This window comes from Sapajus apella, unplaced genomic scaffold, assembly GCF_009761245.1.
Source record: "Sapajus apella isolate SASKATOON/1434 unplaced genomic scaffold, GSC_monkey_1.0 scaffold55, whole genome shotgun sequence".
NCBI lineage: Eukaryota > Metazoa > Chordata > Mammalia > Primates > Cebidae > Sapajus > Sapajus apella.
In genome coordinates, this window is record NW_022436995.1 from 6,983,303 (window position 1) to 7,000,923 (window position 17,621).

Below are 17,621 nucleotides of genomic sequence, written 5' to 3' on the forward strand. Positions count from 1 at the left end.
TTTTTTTTTTTTTTTGGTAGAGATGGGGTTTTGCCACATTGCCCAGGCTGGTCTTGAATTTTTGGGCTCAAGCGATCCACCCACCTCAGCCTCCCAAAGTGCTGGAATTATAAGTGTGAGCCACTACACCCAGCCAGTTTAAAGATGCTTTGAAGTCTTCTGGGAATAGTGGTATCCCAAGCATTCCTCCCAAGATCCTTTTTAAGAAACACAGATCCAGCCAGGACCACCCTGCTAAAAGGAGAAGCGGGTTTATGCTATTGGCTACATCTTCACTCCGAGACCACCTCATTTGGAGATGGGGCTTACCACGCTGATGTGAGGTATTCTGTGCTTTTTCCTACCTGGCCTCCAACAAGGGTCTGTTCCCTCAGTAAGAGGGAGAAAAGCACAAGCTGAGCATTTGTTATTAAATTGCTATTTCAGGGGGGTTGGTGGGGGAAGATTCCATTCATTCACAGCTCATTTATTTTCATTCTCACTGCCTGGAGCCAGTAGCTCCAATTAAAAAGCAGGGAGAGAAGGAGGGGAAGGCAGGTTAGAAGGCTGGGGAGATTAAATCATTCGGTTGCTGGTGGTGGTCCAGGGAGGCATCATTCTGGAAGTGGGTCCTTTAACTGCTGATGGCTTAGCCAGCACAGTGGAAGCCTGGCAGGTGGCCTGTAGACACAGATCTGCCATGAGCACTGGGAGGAATATTATCACAAAATCTTTGGAAAAGTAGTGGGGAAAGGGAGAGACAATTGCTGAGATGTGTTCAGAAGACTGAATTCATAAGATTTTTTATTTCTTCCCTTGAAATGTATGTAGCCTCTCATTAGAGAAAGAATGGATATTAACACACACACAAAAGCATTCTGTGGGACTTCAGTTTCTCCCTAATCTGGAGGCACAGTTGTAGACAGGTAAGTACAAGGGTTTGGCAGAGAGGCTGTCTGGGTTGTTTGGCTCTGCCAGTTTCTGTGACCTCTCAGTATGTTACAAAGTAGGGAGGACACTACAGTGTACCCAAAAGGGAAACCTTAGCTGTTGTTCTTATTTCAGTCTGAAAAATGATGTGGTTAGGGGTTTGAACTGCAGAGCCATACTCGAGTTCAATTTCAGCACTACCTCTTACTTGTGGTGTGACCCTGGCCAAGTTACTTAACCACTGTGTGCCACAGTTTCCTCATGAGTACATGAATGACAACACCTAGCTCTGACGGCCTGCTTCATATTTGAAAAGCACTTACGACAGTGCCGGTAAGTACTAAGCATTTGTTAAGTAAACAAATATGACAATTAATATTCTTACTACTTGGATGTATAAGACTAGGACAAGGGGAGAAGAAACAGTAGACAGACCAGTGCCAGCTTTAAAGAACAAGCCCAGAAGAGACTCTTTAAAAGCTACAGCCTTGATACGTTAACTGGCTTGATTTAATCATTTCACAATGCATCCACATATCAAAACATCATGTTGCACACTGTAAACATACATGACTTTTACAATCATACCTTAATAAGGCTAAGGAAATCCCCAGGAACCACAGCTTTGAGCATGATGATTGTGATGAAGCAATGAACTTCTAATTCAACTTAAGATCAAGGCTTCCCCTGGGTCCCTCCCTGCAGACAGTGTCCCCTGCAGACAGTGCCCGGTAGGCAGCTACAGAAAGACAGGGGCTACCTTGTCCTTATTACCATGTCAGTGTACTGGCAACAGCCCCATTAAGAGTAGGCAGAGGGGAGAAGGTCAGATGAGGTTGTCCAACCCCAAAATGATTGCTCAGAAGATAGTCCCCACTCCCCTCAGGCAGACAAAGGGAGTCCCCTCCGAATCCACTCTGTGGGACATGCATCTCAATGTCATGCTGGCAGTTGTAGCCAGCTCTTGGGTTGTCCTACAGCTGGACAAGGGTGCGCCACACATGTCGGCTGTACAGGCGGCACCGATTTCTGGAATGCCTTCTTTGGCGGAACACCTGCTTTGTTGGACTGCAGAGCAGATGGCCCCAGCCTCCTGGATCTCCAGCTTCCAGCCCTGAGGCCGGGCCAGCATCTGCAGCCTCCGGTCCTGGTGTGGCCCCTGCCCACAATAGCCCAGCCACCACCCCTACCAGCCATCTGCTCCAGCGAAGACCTTTGCACCCTGCAGAATGTACGGCTAATTAAAATCATTACGGGGGCAGACTCGGGCCATTCTTTCCCAGCAGAGGTTGCTGAGCTGATCTCAACAGCCTCAGAGCCTGAAGTAGAATTTTTTTTTTTTTTTTTTGGAAAGGAGAAAGCCCTGTAAACTCCAAGGGAGGAGGAAGGAAATGCACTAGAATAACATAGCTCCCCAAACAAACTGAGCTGTAGTATGCATTTAGAAGAGCAGCACACTCAGCTAAGCACATGAAGTCTCTGAAAAAAAACAGAAATCAGTTTAAGGAGAGTGCTCATGAAAGACACTTTAAGACTTTAAAAAAAAAAATACAGCATCCATGGCATATTTCACTAATAGTCCTCAGTATTTATAAAGCCTGCGCTCTGAGCTGGGTAGTGGAATCTGAGTGCACCCAGCAGGACTCGCTATTGTTTCTGCAGGGACACACTTCCTGGGACTATGGTTCATTTCCCACTATGCCACCTTTGAAGGCAAAGGCAATGGAAAGCCTGACAGCCCAGCTCCCAATCTCTCCATTCTGAACTCTGGGACAAGCTCCTGCAACCAGGGTTGTCACGACCAGAATGCAAATCAGTGCCTTTATCATTAAAGGCAATTAAGTGCTACAAGTGAATGCAAATAACAGGAATTAATATGATTTTTAAAGGCACACACATTTAGATAAGTCCTACTACACTGAAGGCTAAAAAGCCTTTGGTATTGCTGGTGGGAGAAAATGCTGAATTTAAGAGTTTGGGCCTCAAGCCTCCTCTCCTACCAAGGTTGGGGACTAGTTTTGGTCCACTGGATTTTAAAGTCCTTAAAGGAAACAGATTAAAAAAAATACCTCTCCTGTTTCTCAGAGTTGCTCAGTAAATACCGAATACTACTTTTCTGTTGGAAGGTATTTAAAGATATGTAGGACAGAACATGTTACTGTCATAATGAAAATTAATTCTTGATTTCTTGTCTTAGTTTCTACTTAGAAAATAAATATCGGAAATTGTTGATATGGAAGGAGGTAGGGGTGGGGTCTGGTCTCCAACAGAATTCCCACTGGGATCATGTCAAGAAGGCTTACCAGGACACCAAAGCCTAAAAGTATGTGTCAGAAAAAGAGACATTTTATAAGCTTTGAAGGAGCTTCTTTCTATCCCTTTCGAGTGATCTACAATTGCATCTTGAATGAATGTTTCATCTCTGGGAAGAGCCAGGTGATCTGATAAGACTTAAGGCATATAAAGGAAAAGACTGGAATTCCATTAAAAAAAAAAAAAAAAGAATAAGTCTATCCTGAAGACATCATAGCCTTTGGTAGAATAAATGGCATCAGCAATAAAACTTCTTGCTTTGTCAAAGACTGGAACAGAAAATTTAACAAGGGAGTAATAGGAAAGTAGATGCATTTCAGCTACAAAAGATCTTAGCAGAACTTTTCTCGGCTATTAAGTTTATTCCAGAATAAAATATTGACTCTGTACGATGTAAATGAATAATTCATAAGCTGCAAAGTTATGCATACATGAAAATGAACATAAGGGAAAAGATAAGTCAGTTTCACACTTCTTGAAGAAGTCTGATCTTATGTAGGGTAGTAAAATCAGTTTGTATTCTTCAAAGCTTTTTAACAACCACCTTCCCATCCTCCTGCCCTCAGAGTCCCAACACAAAGACTGGATTTGCTTGTAGTGTAGTCATCAGCATTAACTTTTCTCTCAGGTCCTCACTTAAACCACAGTGTGCAAGCCAATGGTTTTGGCTTACACTACTGTTGTCTACAGCTGGAGAAATGATTGTTTAAACACCCCTTGCTGTTGATAAGAATCTTACTAGACCCGATTTATTCCCTGTGGAGGAAAACAGTTAACAAGGTGTACCCTGTTTTCAACCAGGGCAGAAAGCAAAGTGGCCCTGCCCCAATTGTATTAATTGCACAACCTTTTCTACTGGGTCTGAGTAATCGAGAACAGAAGTGGGAATCAGTTTTAGTTTTGTCTGTTTTCCCTTCCACCTACCCTCAGAAGAAACATGAGCATAAAATTCAAGGTCAGTTCAGTAGTTATTAATATACAAGGGAAAATATGTCCTCTTCTAAATCTCACTTGCTTCTTAAGGAAGTAAAGCAGAAACCGTGACAACCAAACCTTTTCATTAATCACATCTTCAGTTGGAATCAAGATGTTCTTTGTTAGTCTGGATTAATTCAGAATAGAAACGGCCGACTAAACTGACGTGAGTGACAACGACCCCATAAAAAGAGAAAATAAGTCACCACTTTCTTTTCAGTATCACCCAAGATGAGAGGTCAGACTCCCAAGGGTTCCATTTGCCAGATAAACACATGAAATTGGAAGTCGTGTTAGACCTGTCACTTGTGAATTAGCACGTTCTGCTTCAGGATTTCCAAATGAAATTCTGAAGTGCATCTTTTAGTGCTGAAAATTTAGCTAGGTTATAGTAGCCTTTCCCTACAGAGTAGTTTTGTTGCCTTGTAAACGAAACTTGGTAGGAGAGACATGCTTAATAGCTAGGTTACATATTTGCTGTTCAGCAGGAATCAAAGTGCCTGATAAAAGCATGGGGTGGGGGAAGGAATGGAAACTACTAAGATGTTCACAATTTATGTTGGGGCTTTAACATATATGAACTAAAATAAAAGTAAAACATGATCAAAAGCAACTCGTAATAAGATTTATTTTCATACCTTCTACTCAGGGGAGGAGGCCAAGGTGGTGGAACATTTGCTACCCCCTAGTAACGACACGGGTCCTCCCACCATGCCACCACACCACAATGTGCACTCTGAACAGGAACCAGAAGAGCTCCAAGTCGCTTGTAAGTAAGGAAGCCTAAGGCTCCACAGTGCACTTACATTAAATATAAATTTAGTTGCTTCAAAGCAATCTCTAGAATAGCTTCCCTCTCACATGCCTGTATTTCTAGAGGTTTTCTTGAATGGGAAATGAAGGGTGGAGTTGTAAGTAGACTGCAGTGAATGATTTTCAGTAGTCCCTGAGGACGACCCATAATTTGGGCTTTGCTTATGGGCAAATAGGAAAAGGTCTTCTAAATAAGGATGGTGAGAAAACACTGTGAACCACTAACCCAAGAGCCTAGGAATGAATTCTGGCTGACCTGTGGAAACCTCCCCTACTGTGAAATCACCTCAGAGGCAAAAGAGGAGAAATTATTATTATTTTTAAAAGATTTCTTTAATTCAGATGAAGATGCTTACATAGAGAAATTATTATTTTATCTTTTCAGATGACTGTCTGCTCACTAACCCCTATAGGATGAGTTCCTAAAAAGAAGCCAGCCCCCTTGGGGACAGTTTTTAAAGGAGTTATGACAATATTCCATTCCACTGCCCACCCCTCCACAATCCTCAGAAAAATAAAATTATTCTCTGATGCAACCTAGAGCTGAAATCAGTCTTCTGTTGAGTAGCAACAGTCAGATTTTCCCTCTCTTTAACTTCCAAGGATGCGTCTGGGCCCTTTTATTGTCTTCATCATAAAAAGCAAAAGTCACTTCAGGAAATCGGGCATGTCTGAGAGCAAGGGAAACTGCAGTCCAAAGGTGAGCTGAGATTCCCTGCTTCCCCTCAGCTCCGATCCAGAAGTCAAAGGAAAACTGCAATCAAAACAAACGTGGCCTGGATCCAACTCCCCATGTTACTACTCCTTAGGAAATAGTCATGTCGGAGGAGACTCAGGCCCAGTCCCTCCTTCCACATTGCCCGGTGGCCCCTAGATTAAGCATGAGCCCAAGGAATAAATTTCCAACATCCCCAAAGAGAGGAGACAGAAGAGCTTCTGGCAACCAAAAGGGAGAAAAAAGCAGCCAGCAGCATAATAAAGAACTGTCAGATTCAGAACTAATTATAAGAAGAAGAAATCAATTCCACACACCCTTGAGAATTTTTTCCTCCCTACACTCCACAGCTGGAGACCACTCTAGAACAGAGAAGATCACTTGGGTCTCCTAAGAGACCTGCACAGCTTCTGTAGAAGGGAGGGGGGGTTCTAGAACAAGCTTATGCTGCCCATTGCATGAACTTCTGTAGGCCAACAGATTGGCCCTCAACTGCTGAGGCTAATATGGAAACTGGCCAGAAACAGGAATGCTGTCTTGACACAATAGTAAGTAACAAGACTGATGCATTGACAAGGCTGAGCCACAAGATTCCTGCATACACAGGAGTGAAGGCAGCGGGTGTGACCCATAACCACAGCTGCTGTGGAAAGCAGGGCTTTGCCCTTTTAACTGCCAACAGGAACATCAAAAATGTCTCATGTGAAGCTGCCATTATTGTTGTTATTATTTTGAGACAGGGTCTCACTCTGTCACCCAGGCCGGAGAGCAGTGGCTCAATCTCAGCTCACTGCAACCTTTGTTTCCCAGGTTCGAGCAATTCTCCTGCCTCAGCCTCCTGAGTAGCTGAGATTACAGGTGCGCACCACCATGCCCAGAATATTTATATATTTTTAGTAGGGACAGGGTTTCACCATGTTGGCCAGGATGATCTCGATCTCTCGACTTCGTGATCCGCCTGCCTAGGCCTTCCAAAGTGCTGGGATTACAGGTGTGAGCCACTGTACCTGGCCCTAATTTTTTTTAAAGTTTTGTAGAGACAAGGTCTCATTATGTTGCCCAGGCTGGTCTCAAACTCCTGGGCTCAAGTGATCCTCCTGCCTTGGCCTCCCAAAGTGCTGGGGTTATAGGCATGAGCCACCATGCCTGGAACTAAAACTTATTTTTTTAAAGAGATGAAGTGATTCGAAAACTGACAGGCTCAATTCAGCTTACAAAACATCTTATTTTTGGACAAGAAAGCAGTTGGATGAGCTTTGGTTTGAAAGCCTCTATTTGCAGTTCTATTGATGAAGGGTGGTGAACACTGCAGCTTCTGTGTATAGCATCAAGAGGTCATATTTAAGAGGTTTCCAGAGGAGTTAAGAAAAGTTGTAAGTACATCAAGGGTGAAATGATTCTCCCAAAATATCCTTTTACTGTGACATAAGCCACAAGATTTTGCCCAGGCTCAAGCATCAATTCTTATCTTTATTTATACATGAAACAAGTCTCACTTTATAAATAGTAAATCTTCCTGGGCACCATTAGATAACACATAACAAGGATATAAGAAATAAGTTGCCAGCAACAAAGTTAGCTCTGCCCAACAGCTTTCTGGGTATTTCTAGGCGAGGACTAGAAACTCATGTGAAAAAAGAAGTAACCAGTTACTTTCTTAGTACCAAATAATACCTTGGGGACTGAAATAGTTGGGGAAATGAGATATTAAACTTAAAAGTGTTTTCCAAATAACAAAAATTTATCCCCTAAAGTACCAAGACATTTGAACCATTTTTTTCATAAAGAAGTGTCTCAAGTGCATTCTACACCACTCAAGGTTATAGAACAGACTTCAAGATACCCTTCCTGACAATAAGAAAGCTATTATGAACACTGTCCTAACTGAAATATGTAAATAACCTGCATCCCTGAGATTACATATGTAAAATTTTTCTGCGTATGGAGTATATGTGTTTTACTGGGGAAAGACCTGTATCTAAATTCACAAAGAGACCCAAGAAAGGGGAAGGACTCCTGGAAACTGTCCTCAGCTTTTTCTGGTTTTGGCTTTTTCCATTTCAGCTGTCACTTTTCTTCCACGCTACTCTTATACCACTTTTGTGGGGTTTTTTCCTCTCTTCTCTCTTCTAGTTGCTTTTCTCCCTCTCTTCTCAATAACATTTCTGCCACTGCTGCTTCACTTGTGGTGAGGACAAGTATCATTTGCTTTTTAAAAAAACTGAGGCACACCTCTGATCAGCAGACTGGTCATGTGCCCTTGTAAATTTCCATACTTACTGCCAACACTTGGGCTTAACACTTGGAATCTTTTTAGTTACTTTTGGGTTTTGGGGTATTCTGGAAAGTTGAGGACAACACTGACGTCTGATTGCTGGGGCTATTACTGGGAGCAAGGTTCCTGTAGATTTCAGTAGCTGAACATGGAAGTTAGACTGCCATGAACACACAGGTACACACACACATACACACACACACACTTTCAGAAAGTTGAGGCGCTTTGTCTCTTTTCCAGCTTATGTTAGTATCTGAAATATCTGCAGTCCCAGACTGAGCTAGGATTTGCAAGAAATATTTACAGCTTGCTCAGCATGGCATTTTCAATCATGTTCTATAAATGGGATGCTGGTAAATGAGCCATAAAGAAAGAATAAAGAAAATGTTACTGAATCTCCTTTATTGGTAGATTATGGCAATCTGCAAAATGAAAAGATGGGACATGAGGGAGGCTGGCAACTCTGCATGCTGGAGAATGAGACAGGCTCAGGTGCAAGGAAACCAGCAGGAAGAACCGTGGCAACTGCCGGGCACAGAAAGCGCCCCTGGCTCAGTATCTTGAGGCAAAAACCAAGTGTTTGAGCTGCTTTACCACACTACGAAAGACAAGAGGCAGGCTCTCAAAATGCCTGAACACGTGGCTTTCATTTCCTGCCACAGATGCTGTCTTATAGTTTGGGGCAGGGGAGAGGGAGGAGCTGGTTGGCTTTTTAAATAACTAAAAATAGTCATGCTATAGAGGAGAGAGATATTCCTAAAGAAGAACTAGAAGTGGGAGACCTCAGATGATGTGGAAATACCTGAATTCTAAATGCACACATGACGCATGCACAGAACTGTCAACTCTCCAAAAGCTGAAACAGAGGTAAAAACAGAGGTTTAAAAAAAAAAAAAAAAAAGATAGAAACATTAACTGTATATGTCCAAAGGGCAAGTGATAAGATTAGCAAGGAGTTAGTAACTGAGAAAAGCCCACGTCGTGCCATCAACCCCCTCAGCTTTCCTGTCTCTGTGCTGCACTGACGTGGGGCTCCACACTCGTGATCCAGATGAATGTGCCCAACTCCTTACCTCACTGCAGTCACTGGCTGGGATGTGTGAAGGCTGCGCTTCTTCGTCCAGTGGCTCAATCACCGTCACTTCAGCAAACTCCTCCACGGACTCTTGGAACTCAGGCAAGGACCTCCGTCCGTAACGCTTCCCACCTTTAACATATTTGGGCTGAGCTTCTAGTGAGCAGTCTGAGCGAAGAGATAAGAGTTGAGGCCAGATGACATGAGAATCTCAGTTCTGAGCTGCCACTCACAGCCATCCAACCCAGCCTCTTGTACCAGCCTCAGAATAAGCCACCACTGTTTGCCAGTTGTGGTGGCTGTGGGTGTATGTGAGCCATCAGGTCAGATGGAGAGCACAGCTTCTAATTCTGAAAGATTTACGCCACCCTGAGTATATATCTGCACATGATGGGAGCAATCCAATGATGGCAGCAAGGGATTTGACATAATATACAGGATTAAAGTCAGGAAAAGGAAGGGGTCACATTTGTTCTTCTGTTTATTAAGCTGGGTTTTCCAGCAGGGTGGGGAGACTTCATATTAACTAAGAGACACCTTGGAGGAAGTCTTAGAAAATGGTAACACAACAGACACCAAATCAGCACTGTAAACTTAGTATCCACACCAATTAGTCTGAAACACCCTCCCTTACCTCAATGATTCCTTTGCTAACCATTCCACTCTCTGATCTATCAAACAGGCAGGATGACAGAACAAAGAAACTGACATAACAGATTCTAAGCGATTAACGACAGCTAGTTATTTATATGAAACCCCAAATCAAGATCTCATTGTAAAATTAAAAGCAGTAAAATAAAATAGCAAATGTGAAACCACAGTAAAAAAAAAAAAAGTGTATTATCTCTTTGCAAGCATCAGTGTTATATACAAAATAAAAAGGAATGTGCACGAGGAGAGAGTCATCTCTTGACCTTAAAGAAGGACTTCAGCATTCTGGCAACACAAGTCTCAGGTTCAACATTCACCACCTTCCCCATCACCGTCACCACCACTGTGGCCATCACCACCATCACCACCACCATCACCACCACCATCACCACCACCACCTCCACTACCTCCACCTCCACCGCCACAACCATAGGCTAAGCTTTTTCTACAATTGGTAGCTTTAAAGTGATAAATACTTCACTCTTTCAAATGTTACCTCAGATATAGATTTTCTAGGACCTGGTACAGCATTAGAATAAAATGTTTCATGAAAGCACAAAAGATGGCAATGTTTTGATTTCTGTTGCCTTATTGTCCACACACAGACATACTCTCTCGAGAACAAGTATGTATTCTGTTGCAAGGTATGTCTGAACTCAGACATGTAGATGTTTAAATGAGATACGTACACGTATAATAAAAATGACAACAGTTGATTAGATAAGAACTAAAAGAACGACTGTTCCTTTATCACCATTGTAACCATGTTGGGGTTTAGCCATTACTTTGCAGTTTCCCAGGGAGGACTGACGACCCTCTGTGACTAACCACCTCCCCACCATGTCCTTCCTCTGGGACAAGCTCAGATTTCGCTATATTCACAAATGTGGCCAGACACATGCTGAAAATGCTCAGCAAAGCTCAGAGTGAAGTATTTATACTAGCTATATAATTTCTAGTGATATTTATATCCAGCTTTTAAAAAGTCCCAGCCAAGTCATTTTATTAGGTCAAGTGATTCTCTTACAGCAAGTGTTTAAGCATACAAAATTTATACTGAAAACTGCATGTATATTTGAAGGTACCTTTTATCAGAAGACAGTGTGTCAGCTTGTGAGCATTCAGGAGCGTCCCAGACACCCGAGCTACTTGTTGGCAGCTGACACCCACAGATGCTAGTCAGATAAGAGGCAATGCAGAAACATCCTTAATTTATTACATATTATTAAATTTTGGGGGCAGACAACAAGATACACCATTAGTGACTATTGGTGTTTGGAAAAGATTAAAAGGAACACTTAGAACCTTGGATAATGGACCACAATATTTTCCCAGTGGAAGAACAAAGTCACTTCCTGGGGATGGAAGGGCAAAGGAGCTTTTATTGCATGCTGCACTCTTTCAGAGGTAAAAAAGCAGTGGGAGAAAGCCACTACCTTTTAAAAATCTAATGTGATCTGATCCCAAACCTACCAGTAGATGAAATGGTTCCCTAGTTGTTTACTACTAACTATCCTACGTAGTGTAGACTCAGTGGTGGATTAAAAAGAACTCTTTTTCTAAGCAACAAAAGGTAATCGATTGTGAGCCAGCAGGGACCTTGTGGAGTCATGGTTTATTTAGCTATATACTTTTGCATTGCCAGGCACTAAAACTTTTATTTCGTTATCTATTTTATTATAATTTGAGCAAACTTTAATATCCTTCATAGAATGTACAAACATGATAAAGTCAATTTCTAGAGACATCTATTAAATTGTGTAATCTTTTTGCAATAAAGACATGAGCACACGCAAAGAAAAATGGGTTAAAGTTGTCTCATCACTTTATTTTCCAAACCATGCATGTGACCAATAATGACATAAACTAATCACACCATTTAAAACTAGTCACCTCTTAGAATGACACATTCACACATCCCTCGCCCATTTAGAGCATCCGCCTCACTGCACTTACCGTGCATGATATGACAGGAACAGAGACGGCAAAGGTAAGGACGTCCAGAGAGAACATTCAAAGTCAACAGCCCTTGCTGGGTTAAGCACTGAAAACTCTATGATCCTCCTTCTCAATCTCAACCAGAAATTTAGAACTGAACCACAGAACCATGGGAATTTTAAGACACTCTTCCCCACTCAAGTTAAAGAATGCCTTGAACCTTTCTGACCATGCCTAATGGAAGAGATCCAAATCTGCAACCCTGGGACTAAGTTTATTTGCTTCATGAGCACATCCAGATGGAACCTTTATTTTTTTCAGGATGTCATTTTGGAATCATCTTATCTATGTCAGAAAAAATGGGTGGTCTTGGTTTATTAAGAAATGAAATTATTGACATCGCAGAGCTTCCTATAACACAGGTGAGAGTAACTGTTCCAATCACCAGCTCCAAGAAGGGACATGAAATGCCTGGTCAATATGGCAAAACCCCAACTCTACTAAAAATACAATAATTAGCCGGGCATGGAGGCTCGCGCCTGTGGTCCCAGCTGGTTGGGAGGCTGAGGCATGAGAACCGGTTGAACCTGGGAGGTGGAGGTTGCACTGAGCCAAGACTGCACCACTGAACTCCAGCCTGGGCGACATGGTGAGACTCTGTCTCAAAAACAGAAACAAAACAAAACAAAAAGAAATGCTATCAAAACAAAGTATAAAGGACCGCCATGCTTTCAGTGTTTGATTTCTTTGAAAGTGTATTTATGATTCTCCCTGGATTATCAAGCTTCTGAGTCATTTTTCCTTCTTTCCCATTTTCCATTTCTCCTATTTGGCATCACTACAAAAATTAAAATGGGCTTCAAAGGAAAGCAGACAAGCCCGGCCTGCCCAGAGGTGTCTCAGACCCCATCCCTGGAGAGCTTATTATGAGACACACCAATCAGAGGAAGGTGGCTTTTGAGGCAGTCCAACGTGACCTAGTATAATTGTCTAGGTTTTATTTCATAAGCCAAATGCTTGGTTATGAGCAGGTGACAATAGAGAAACCTTGCTTCAGTCCTCTGCTGGAGTAATGTGGAAGTGAGTGACAGTCTCTACAGAGCACGTGGAAAAAAAACATCTGATCAAGGAGTTAAAAACATGAATACTATTCTTTTTGGCCTTAGAAATTGCAGTCTGGATGCTCACACACTACATTTGTTACTCTACATTGCATCTGTTCCAAGAAGAGAAACTCCAGAGCTGTAATAATGTTCCCCTTCCAAAGCAGGATAAACCACCATGCACAAGTATGATGTTTGACCAGAAGTCATGCACTCATAATAAAAAGAAAATTAAAATATGCTGTCAGGGAAAATGACCACTCTGAGTAAATAAGCTGGTTGCAGGCAGGGGAAATGACCAACATTCACCTCATTCCTCTCCCGATTCTTTTCCCAGCTGCAGTATAGAGGGAAGAAACCCAGTCTCCAACTCCAGTTTTCAGGCAATACAGAGTACACTTTGTGCTCTCCCCTAAAACTGACCACTGCATCAGATTAGTGCATCTGCAACAGATGTGATAAAGATCACTGCTTAACATGCTCAGCTCTCCTAAAACCACCGCATGAATGGCCAAAGGCAAAGCAACGTCAGCTTCCCTTAGGAAGCCTAAACAATATACAGTCAATTAGGCAAAAGCCTAAACAATGTATAGTCAACTGAATACTTTCTTTGCAAAAACACAAACTCAGGACCTGGAATGAAGTGGCAGCCATAATTGCTTTATGGAATTAAAGGAGATTTTTCAAAGATGCTCCCCAGTGTTAGGCACATTCACTTAACGCATAAGCGTATTTACCAAACACCTGCCATGGGCAAAATGTTATGCTGGCCCTATTAAGAAATATGATGATATTTTAGCATTTTTTAAATCAAAATTCCCTGTTCCCAAAAATGACCTGAGGCTATTTCCAAGGATGAAGGAGAAAGCCCTGCCCTTGGGATGCTGGTATTCTCATTTTGGAATTCCTGGCATAGGACTTTGCTTTCTATGTCCCTTCCTGATCCATTTAGTGAGCCTGGGAAATCGTTCCCAGAGACACCACCCCCATCCAAAGCACCTCAGCACAGGAGTAATACCAGCAGAAACTTCATGTTACATGGCTGCTGAGCTCACAGGGGTGCTAAAAACCATGTGAACTTTTCTCAAGGAAAGGTAAAAAATGAAGCATGCACAAACCTCAAGGCAAGCACCCTCAAGAAGCTTTCTTAGGAAAAGGCAGTCATGCAGCAAATGAGCCCCACCTAGCTCCATTCTACATCCCACCTCCTCCTCGCCTATGCTGAATGCACCATCACACAGGGATTACACAGTGAAAACGCACACCCACACCTGACTCTAAACAAGAGAAGGGAAGAGAATCAAAGGGAAGACTAAGACCAAGAAAAACACAGAGACCAATGGAGACTGACACAGAGAGACAGATGCAGAAAGAGAATGAGACAGAGACTGAGACCAAGAAAGGGAGGGAAGTGGGTGGGGAAACGGGAGACAATAGGGACCTAGAAGCCTAGGGTGGTTGGGGAAAGGGAGCGAGAGAAGTAGATGTGGGAGGACTACCAGGTAGGGAAAGAGTGGAGCTGGAGACTGAGAGGAGGAGGGAGAGGTGAGCTGGGGTGGAGGAAAGAAGGGAGTGGGGAGGAGACGGAAAGCGAGAAGGGGACGGGAAGCGAGAACGGGATGGGAAGCGAGAAGGGGAGGCCAAGAAAGAATAAACAACATTAGAAAACCATCAGCAAAAGCTTTCTGACATAATCTGCCATTTCTTTTGCTTCCCAGTGCACTCCCTGCCTCCAGGGCCATCACTGGTAAGCAGCCTCATCACGCTTCTGTATGCACTAAGCTCTTTCCAAGGCAGCTGCTTGGGAGGGCATCAGCACCCACCTCCCCAACTACTCCTCTCTCGTGGAACCTCCACACAAGATGCAGCTGTTTGATTAGGTCTTTCAGGTCTTCCCTGTACGCAGTGACAGAATCTTAGGTGCAGTCTCCACCCCAGTTCTTACCCACCTAAATGATGCTTCTGGCTGGAACACAGGGGCTTCTGAACACAAAGGGTAATGGGGTAACTTCGATTAGCCTTGCCCAGGAGGAAGGCTTCAAGGAGAAAGTGATCCCCCACCACCACCCCCAGAATGTGTCGAAGCTGATGGATGAGTTGGCATGGCAAGCCCCAGGGCTGACTGGTTTGACTGGATGGTCTAAGTCCTAATGCAATTGAAGATCAGTCAATAGGAAAAAAATCTTTGAGTTGATAATGATTATATAATTGTTTCCCCAACCTTTTCACAGGAGGATCAACCAGCGGATCTCTGTTAGGATGCCTGCATCTATAGCCATTTTTGGGAAGAAGGATGAGATTCACTTTTTACGTAACTGACCTCTCCCCATTGTTCAAGGGGAACTCAAAACCCATTTCTTTCAAGTCATTCCTTGGCACCACTGTCATGGAACCCTTTCTCCTTTGCATTTAGTGCGATGCACACTGTCTATAGCTCCCAATTTAATCATAACTATGGTCACATTGTTCTAAAAGCATTTTACATGGCTGGATTTCCTACCCAGGTAGACTGTAACACTTTCCATGGAAAAGAGCTGTGCTTTGGAATCAAACAGTCCTGGACACCCAGTCCATATCAAGGTTGGGAACACTGAACCTCATGAAGACTTAGTTTCCTCCCACCTGGAGGGAGGGAAAATAATAGGAGCTTCATAGAGTAAGGTCAACATCAGTCTAGCAGCTCCTGCCCAGAGAGCTCCAGCCACACTCTGGTCCATCTACTGGGACTCCTGTGAAGCCAGTGGTGGCCCAAAGCCATTGGGCCAGGGAGAGGTGTCCAGCATCAAGTAACCATGGGAGCAAAGTTAGCAAGAGTCCCTCAGCCTCAGTTTTTGGTAACAGGTAAGATTAGTGGCAAATGTGTAATGATGTTATCCAGTTCGGCATCTCAGAAACTGGAGCTGCTCTGATCTTGTTCTTGCCCAATTTTCTCATTAGTCTCTTTTCCCTGTGTCAGCGAGCTGATGTGAGAGGGACACACTGATACTCTAGGACACCCTGTGGAAAACTGTCATCTTCATGTCCCCTGTTCGGAAACCTCCTTATACATCCACTGAAGTTGAAATAAAATATAGACATGGCCAGGCACAGTGGCTCATGCCCATAATCCCAGCACTTTGGGAGGCTGAGGCAGGTGGATCACCAGAGGTCAGGAGTTTGAGACCAGCCTGGCTAACATGGTAAAACCCTGTTTCTACTAAAAATACAAAATATTAGATGGACATGGTGGTGTGCGCCTGTAATCTCAGCTACTTGGGAGGCTGAGGCAGGAGAATCACTGGAACTCAGGAGGCAGAGGCTGAAGTGAGTGAGATCACACCATTGCACTTCAGCTTGGGCAACAAAAGTGAACTCTATCTCAAAAAATAAAATAAAATAAATAAAATGGACACAACTCCCAAGTAAACTGTTTCATTATCAAAATTCCCACCAACCCTATTTAATTTTAAATGATATGGGTATTTCTTGCACATATACATATTTTTAAGTTGCCTTTTACCCTTAGTAAATTTACCATATAAATAAGTATTCTTTTATAGCACAGTTTAGTAGCTGCTTAGTCATTGATTACATAGATATAGCAAGATTTGCTTACAAATACACTGTCCGATTTCTTCATTTGCTTTATACAGGCTGAGTATCCATTATCTGAAAGTCCTGAGAGCAGAAAGAAGTGTTTCAGATTTCAGACTTCCTAAGATTTTAGAAAATCTGGAGTATGCCAGTTGAACATCCCAAATCTCAAAATCTGAAATGTCCAGTGAGCATTTTTTTTGAGTATCACGTTGGTGCTTAAAAAGTTTTGGATTAGGCTGGGCACATTGGCTCATGCCTGTAATCCCAGCACTTTGGGAGGCCAAGGCGGGTGGATCACGAGGTCAAGAGGTCGAGACCATTCTGTCCAACATGGTGAAACCCCGTCTCTATTAAAAATACAAAAAAAAATTAGCCGGGTGTGGTGGTGCGTGCCTGTAGTCCCTGCTACTTGGGAGGCTGAGGCAGGAGAATTGCTTGAAAGCGGAAAAAGGAAGCTGCAGTGAGCCAGGATCACGCCACTGCACTCCAGCCTGGCGATAGAGTGCGACTCTGTCTCAAAAAGAAAAAAAAAAAAAGTTTTGGATTTTGTAGCATTTCATATTTTTGGATTAGGGGTGCCCAACCTATATATTTTTTCACTACTTTTTCAATGACTAACATTATACACACATTTTTATGCACATCTATAATTATTTACATAGCATAAAATCTGAGAGTGGCACCAATTAGCCAAAGGCATTATTATAGTTCTTGGTGACTATTATGTAACCCTAGGAAGGATTTTACACAACATCAGTGGGCATGGGTATTTCCAATTTCAGGATTATAAACACAATCCTAACACCCTCTTTTGTTGTTGTTGTTGTTGTTGGCACTGCTGGTGGTAGCGGTTTGCTTTGCTTTTGAGACTCTGTCTCAAAAACAAACGGAATGCTCAAAAATGCTCTATCACCCAGGCTGGAGTGCAATGGCACAATCTCAGCTCACTGCAACCTCTGCCTCCCGGTCCACGTGACTCTCCTGGCTCACCCTCCTGAGTAGCTAGAATTACAGGCACCTGCCACAATGCCCAGCTAATTTTTATATTTTGTATTTTTAGTACAGACAGGGTTTCACCATGTTGGTCAGGCTGGTCTCAAACTCCTAACTGTAGGTGATCCATGGTCTCGGCTGCTCAAAGTGCTGGGATTATAGGCGTGAGCCACCGTGCCCAGCCTGTTTTGCTTTTAACTCTTGGAGAAAACTTCTGGTACTTACTGCTGGCATTTCATTGACACCAACAGAACAGAGACTAAGTTCTTACTTATCTTAACCAAG

General features: G+C 43.0%; 1 protein-coding gene across 18 annotated transcripts in view; it reads right to left on the minus strand.

Moving 5' to 3' along the window:
• The window catches only part of NIN (ninein), a 108,202-nt gene that overhangs the window by 62,669 nt on the left and 27,912 nt on the right, over positions 1-17,621 (minus strand). For 11 of the 18 annotated variants that reach the window (XR_004258611.1, XR_004258610.1, XM_032244568.1 and 8 more), the window contains 2 exons: positions 10,812-10,901; positions 9,074-9,243 (listed from right to left, as the gene is read on the minus strand). Coding sequence is in view for 13 of the 18 variants with exons in the window: in XM_032244568.1 (XP_032100459.1) it covers positions 9,074-9,243; positions 10,812-10,901 (260 nt within the window). In the remaining 5 variants the exon portion in view is untranslated. The remainder of the gene's footprint in view (positions 1-9,073; positions 9,244-10,811; positions 10,902-17,621) is intronic. The other 7 variants (XR_004258612.1, XM_032244564.1, XM_032244566.1 and 4 more) reach the window with 1 other exon arrangement.